Source organism: Ostrea edulis, chromosome 4 (genome assembly GCF_947568905.1).
Source record: "Ostrea edulis chromosome 4, xbOstEdul1.1, whole genome shotgun sequence".
Classification (NCBI taxonomy): Eukaryota; Metazoa; Mollusca; class Bivalvia; order Ostreida; family Ostreidae; genus Ostrea; species Ostrea edulis.
Window position 1 is genome coordinate 20,106,627 of NC_079167.1, and position 7,484 is coordinate 20,114,110.

Genomic DNA, 7,484 nt, shown 5'->3' on the forward strand with positions numbered 1-7,484 from the left:
AGCAAACTTTCATTGATGTTGAATATTAAAAATATAACTTTTAAATGGCACATTTTATCTAAAGAATACTTGAAATAAGATATGTATCATAAACTTAGATCGATAATCATATGCATTTTCAAAACTGTAAATAACACACCTCAATTTTTGTTTACAAAACAATAAACTATCTCTAATCTTCTGTCATAATGTGTCATCTTATTTTTTGTGTGAAACCTTTCAAACACATTAGACAGTAGATTTTGATCATTAAAAGTGAATAACAAAATTTTGAGGAGAATCGTGAATCAGTCCCTTTAAATCACGCGAGTCACTCAGGTGACCTATTGCAATTGGTTGAACTTCTTAATAACTACCATTTCATTTTTTGGGACAATGGGGACAGATTGTAAATTTCAGGACCCCTGCACCACGGGGCCATAGAAGCGGGGCAAAAAAAATAACTGCCAAAGACTTACAAATTTCCTCTACAACCATGGATTTTTAAGAAAAACTAGTAAAGTAGGAAGGACTCTACCGGTATCGTGAATTTCATGATCCTTGGGGTGGAGGTTCTGCCTCCAGGGCGGGACAAAACTAACCATATTGTGTTTTTGTGGAAAACAAAAAATAACATCTTTTTTAATGCTATTGATACTAAATTGAAACCAGATAGTTCTTTAGTTCTTTAAAAGGAGCAATCAGCCCTTTACCAATATTGTTAATTTTATGATCCCATGGGATGGGGTTTTGATTCTATGGTGGGTCAAAATCATTACAGTAATTATTGTCTTAATCACTGGATAGTCCAAGACTTCTTTAATTTTACTGATACTGTATAAATACTAAATCTATGTGTATTTAGGAAAAACAGAAAAAGATACATCAAAACATTATGAATTTCGCAACCTTATTTTGACTTTAGGGCGGGTCAAAAATAGTATATTTATAGTTTTATTATACTGTAACATACCTATGCTATTATGTAAAGTATTTCATCAATATGGGCATTTTCCGGGGCATTGTACATATTTTGTTTTATACAGCTGTTGAATGAAAAGGTAAAAATAACGAACAGTGATCAATCTCATAACTCCTATACCTACCTACCTATCCTCTTCGTGCCCGGTGGCACATAAGGTTGATACCAGACCCCTCCATTTGTTTCTGTCCATAGCCATCTTTTCTACTTCCTTCCAGGTTTTTCCCATCTTCTTTATATCACTTCCTATAGTCCTTCTCCATGTCTCTCTAGGTCTTCCTCTGCTTCCCTTTCCTTCTGCTGGAGTCCATTTAAGTGCTGTTTTTGTAATGGATTCGTTTCCTTTTCTGATGACATGACCAAGCCATCTAAACTGTCTTTGTTTAATCATTGTGATTAGATCTTTCTGCCCTGTTCTTTTATATAGATCTTTGTTTGATATTTTCCTGGGCCAGTAAATCTTGCATATTTTCCTTAGATGTTTTGTGTGGAATCCGGACAGCCTTTGATTATCTTTTTGCGTTAGTCTCCAACATTCTGCACCATATAGCAAGACTGATAGGACATTTCTCTGGTATATTCTGATTTTTGTCTTTTCGCTGATGTTACTAGTCCTCCATATTTTATTAAGTTGGTGAAAGGAAGCTTTTGTCTTTTGTAATCTGCTGGTGATGTCTTTTTCTGTTGCGTTGTTTTTGCTAATTGTGCTTCCAAGGTATGTAAACTCATTTACTTCTTCCAAGATCTCATTTTCTAATTTTATTTGTGGTGGTGCAGGAACAAACTGCATGGTCTTTGTTTTCTTCTCGTTTATTTTAAGGCCGATCTTGTTAACATTTATATTCAGTTCGTTTGTTTTCTTTTGAAGATGGTCAGCAGTAGATGATATTAATGCGATGTCGTCAGCAAAATCTATGTCTTCTAGTATAGATGTCAGTGTCCATCTTATTCCTCTGCGTTTGTTCCCAACAGTTCTTCTCATAACCCAATCGATTGCAATTAAGAAAAGCATAGGTGACATACAGCATCCCTGGCGTATTCCACTTGTTATGTTAAACCAGTTTGTCAGTGTGTTGCTATGTATGACACTGCATGAGAAGTTGCTGTAAAAACTTTTGATGGTGTTAATGAATTTTTCTGGTAATCCATACGTTTTGAGTATCTTCCAAAGGCTCTCTCTGTGTATGCTGTCAAAAGCCTTTTCAAAGTCAATGAAATTTATGTGTATTTTGCTGTTCCACTCAATACACTGTTCTATGATATTTCTTAATGTAAATATATGGTCGATACAGCCTACACCTGGTCGAAATCCAGCCTGTTCTTTTCTGGTGATATCATTTATGGCATCGCTGAGTCTCCTACAGATGATTTTGCAGAATATTTTGCTTGGCACAGACAACAGGGTAACACCACGCTAGTTTGTACATTCTGTTTTATCCCCTTTCTTTGGAAGCTTTACAATAAGACCCTTTAACCAGTCCGCAGGTAGTACTTCGTTGGCCCATATCTTATTAAAAAGTTCGTAAAGTTTATCAGCTATTGGTTTCGGATCTGCTTTTAGCATTTCTGCACTGATGTTGTCGATACCTGATGGCTTGTTGTTCTTCAGACTGTTTATTGCTTTTAATATTTCATCTTTGGTTGGTGGTTCAAGATTTGCTTGGAATGTTTTGAATGTTTCTAATGTGTCACCAATAGCTTCGTTTCTGTCTGGGAAGGCTGAGGGCATTGGTCTATTAAGAACCTCGCTAAAGTGTTCTGCCCATCTCTCTAGTTGTTTTTCATCTAAGGTTATCTTATTTCCATTTTTATCTTTTATGATGGAGCTTCCGCTGTTATATTTCCCAAATAATTCTCATGTGATTTTGAAAATTTCTCCTTGTTGACCTTTTTTTTTCCTGCCTCTTCTGCCTCGCTTGCTTTTGCTTCAAAGTATTCCCTTTTATCTTTCCTTAACTTTCTTTTGGTCTCTTTATTGCATTCCGAGTATTCTTTACTGTATTTAGCCGTTACTCGTTCTGATCTTGCATTATGCTTTTTCTGTTTAAGAAGTTTTCTCTTGTCAATCAGCTTCCATGTATCTAGTTGTATCCAGTCTTTGTCTGATCTTGTCTTTGTGCCAAGCACATCTGCACTGGTCTGTATGATACTGTCTCGAAACGCATTCCAGTTATTTTCCAAACCTTCTCCTATATCTCCAAGTGTCTGAAATCTATTTCTCAGTGTCAAAGAGAACTTTTTCTGTATACCTGGATCTCTCAGTCTTGCTGTATGGTACTTTATTCTTGTTGTCTCTGATCTTTTCACAGCTTTTCTCAGGTGGATTCTGATTTTTGGTAACAATAAGTGATGACCACTGCCTACATCTGCACCCCGTCGAACGATGACATTTTTTAACGAGTGCCTCCATTTTCCATTTATTATGATGTGGTCAATTTGGTTACTGTCCCTACCATTTGGAGATATCCATGTTTTCTTATGTATTTCTTTGTGTGGGAATATAATGCCACCTATCACACAGTTGTTCAACTCACAGATGTCAACCAATCTTTCACCATTGTCGTTTATAGTCCCACATCCATGTTTTCCCATTGATTTCTCACGTCCTTCATTTGAACTTCCAACTTTGGCATTCAGGTCTCCAATTATCAGGAGTACATCATGTGTTGGTATTTTATCTACTGCCTTCTGTAGTTGTTGGTAGAAGGTGTCTTTCTGTTCTTCCTCTGCATCATTTGTTGGAGCATAGCAGACTATAATTGATGTTTTGACGTATTTACCATTAAATCTTGCTGTCATTAACCGTTCATTAATTGGTTCCCATTCTATCATGCTTTTCTTTGCTGTTGGTGTCATGATGATGGCTACCCCTTCTCTGTGGTTGTTATCCTCTCTTCCTGAGTATATGATGGTATTACGAGAGTTAGTTGTTATTATTCCGTTTCCTGTCCATCTGCTTTCACTAACTCCCAGAATTTGAATGTTATATCTATTCATCTCTCTTTCTATCTGTGCAGCTTTGCCCGTCTCGTACATTGTCCGCACGTTCCATGCCCCAATGTAACAAGATTGCTTTGGACGCAATAATGATGTTCTAGTCGTGCTGTGAGCATTCATTTGTCCAGTCTGGTTTCCAGATGGGAGATCACCATTATTGTCCTGATGTTGAGTTTGGTTCTGGTTTTCAGTTTCCGTAACAAGAACTTTTTTACAGGGTGGAGCAGTTAACACCACGCCAAACCTCCGCACTGTTGGGCCGGGTTTTCTTTCAGGATTGTCCTTCCCATATACGATTGCAGTTCCCACTACTTTCGAGCTCTATCAACCCGGATTTTCTGTCTGGATTTACTTCCGTAGCCTTTGACTTTCCCAAGCCACCCACAAGGCAGTGGGGCTATTTTACCCATAGCTGGGGCAAGGTTGGTGAGTGCTAGGGCATATCCACACGCCGGTGGGCCTACACACTGCACCTCTAGGGTCCTTGCTACTCCGAGATCCTTTACAGTTTAGCCTAGGATGCTAGACCCTAGTTTGTCGTGTGCTGTCGCTTGGAGGCACTGTAAAAGTCTTGGACTGGTAGAGGCTTTGTACCGGCAAGAAAGACTGACGCACTCGGCTTTCCTTTCACCTACAAGTAGGTTAGCCAGCGGCAGAAGCAGAGTCTTCGACTCCCCCTGTACTAGACGCATATCCAGCCCCTGTGGCATTTTGCAGTATCCATGTATCCATGTATTACATGTCTACCACTACCACTAGCACACCATAACTCCTATGATGAATACAAAATGGAGAGTTGGGCAAACACGGACCCCTGGACACCAGAGGTGGGATCAGTCTGGTGTCTAGGAGGAGTAAGCGTCCCCTGTCGACTGGTCATATCCGCCATGACCCCTGTTTTAGAATTTAGCTTAGATATGCAGAACAGGAAAATTATCATAGATTTCATAACCATTGCGGTTAACGATATTTTTAACTAATACTCAGGTGACCGATAAGGTCTTTGGGCCTCTTGTTATACAGAAAGGCGGTGATTCAAGTCTTACTTGTGATATCAAAACAACGGAGTCTCTTCTTGCTTTATGTTGTTTACAGGACCTATTTCCATTCAATATTAACCCTGTGTTTTTAAACAAAGAGAGAAAATTTTGAGCCAACCTCTGCAATAGGACTGATTTATCATAATAGTTTTGCAGATTTGTATTGTATTTTCGAAGCAGTGATCTAGTTAATTAGTGATATCTTAATATAATACACAATTATTCACATTTGGCGAGGTTGACATCTTGATTTATCAACTAAGTGGGTGTGATATTCACCTAGTCCAACAATCACATCCCCTGGGTTGATAAGCCATGATGCCAACCAAATTCAAAAGTCAAAACTGGTTTTCTAAAACTAAATCATTTGAAAATAAATTCTCCATAAATCATAACACAATTAAGGTTCAGAAATTTAGTCACGAGACAGTAAAAATACCCCCCCCCCCCAAAAAAAAAAACAACCCAACAAAACAAGTCAACTAGGTAGTGATACGAGTTAATTAATTAATTGTAATATTCATGGAAATCAGGTCCGTGAATAATACTTGCTCCTTCTATCTTAAAATCTCCGTCCGCTATATCTCAATGATATTAAACTCAGAGATCATGTCTATATCGTACTTTGAGTTTTATCAATATTCATCGCCCGTACTCTACTCTAATCTAATCAAAATCAAGGGATTTTGGAAGTATTCATTGCTCGTAATCTTCACCAGTCATTCAGTAATAATCTAATATAATCAAAAAGCATGAATTGAAACGGTTTTACAATAGTATTTTACGTGACCATGGGTAATGCCACATTAAGGCACGTCGTGTATGAACAAGTGAAGATAACGAACAGTGATCAATCTCATAAATTCTATCAAGAAAACAAAATCAAGAGTAGGACAAACACGGACCCCTGGACACACCAGAGAAGTGATCAGGTGCCAAGGAGGAGTAAGCATTCCCTGTTGACCAGCCATACCTGTCGTGAGCTCCATGTCATAATCAGGTAAGCGGATTAATTCGTAGTCAAAATCAGCATGAAAAGAACGGCCAAACAGTTGGAATGAAACACGTCAGACAGCATTCAACCCAGTGACAAAACACGAAACTTTGTATGTTCTATCTGAAATATGCAAACTTAGTAAAATAATATTTCAGATGACGGATTTTCATCTTACAAAGCAATAAGAATCTTTGATTTTGTCATCTGCATTACACCAGTATTCATAGATAGCTAAGTTTAATACGTCAGTAATGCTATAATATGTTTTCATGGAATCATAAGCATATGGACACAACCTGCAAAGAAGATATTGCATTCATGAACACACAAAACAGAAAAAGTATAGAGTGGTTTGATAAATCATTGCACTCTCTGACGTAGAACTTTACAGTGCTTAGTTCATTTTATTTTTATTGTCGCTGTTGTTGGACTGTATGGGTGGCATCGGTTTTAAAATGTTGATATGATAAAAAATTAATTGTACCTCACAGTAATTTTGTTAATATCAGGATGATTGATTAACTGTACTTTACAGGAATTCTGGCACTTTTGAATGACTCTTACAATTTCAAATGTCTTTTTAGCTCGCTGGGATGAATGTCTTGGAATCAATTGTCATGATCAGGGCCCTGGGGTCGGCGTCGACACTGGATGGAAAAAATGTAACTTAGGCTTTACCTTCTGAACCAACGGTGGACTTTGATATTTCACATAAAGAAATCCTAATAACCACAATGTTTGAAGAAAAATATTAAAAAGACAAAACTTATAAATGCAGATGTTTAGAAATTGTGATTGATATTTCTGCCCATTGAATGAAAGCAAAATAACGGAACTACTTTAAAAAAGACAAAATGATTCTGATTGTGTGTACTGCTGCATTGTCATAAAGCCATTGACTTTGTTACAGTTTTCTCTGTCATTACTTCGTTCATCAATTGAATTAACCGAAAAGAAATTGTATAATCATTTATTACACATGGGAACAGAAGAATGTTTCAATCGATTCGATATAATTTGATTGCATAAACATTATGATACTCATTAAATTATAAATCGGGACTATACAATGCAGATATTTTTGAGGCAGAAATATTCTACCGCCAAAGGTCTCTCTCTCTCTCTCTCAAATGATTTTTGCGTACTTGCGTATAGGCAGCTACGGGCCCGATAATCTGTTGTCATTATCATATTTTTGACTTTTTCTCCATAACAATCACTTTGCCATTTCACCACTGCTTAACTTTAACACATGCATGTCTGTCGGCCGAAAACCAACAAATAATCGGGGGGTGGGGGTGGGGGGGGGGGTGGGGGGGGTGGGGGGGTCAACAACATAGCCATCCATAGTGTCAGGTAAAAAAAAATCAGGTTTGGTTTATGAAAAAACCAAGGTCTTCACCCATAATCAACGAGGTTAAAAAGTTTAATTCAAAATTACGTAGTGTAAATTAAGATTTCTTCAACTTATGCCCCTTATGCACTGAAG

The 7,484-nt window shown here is 37.5% G+C and overlaps 1 protein-coding gene across 1 annotated transcript; it reads right to left on the bottom strand.

Annotated features, from left to right (window-relative positions):
* Positions 1-2,776: 2,776 nt before the first annotated feature.
* Positions 2,777-4,668, bottom strand: LOC130053761 (craniofacial development protein 2-like). The gene is made up of 2 exons (XM_056161314.1): positions 4,594-4,668; positions 2,777-4,279 (listed from the first exon to the last, which is right to left on the bottom strand). Exons 1-2 carry the CDS (start codon positions 4,666-4,668, stop codon positions 2,777-2,779), a joined length of 1,578 nt encoding a protein of 525 aa, XP_056017289.1.
* Positions 4,669-7,484: the final 2,816 nt, after the last annotated feature.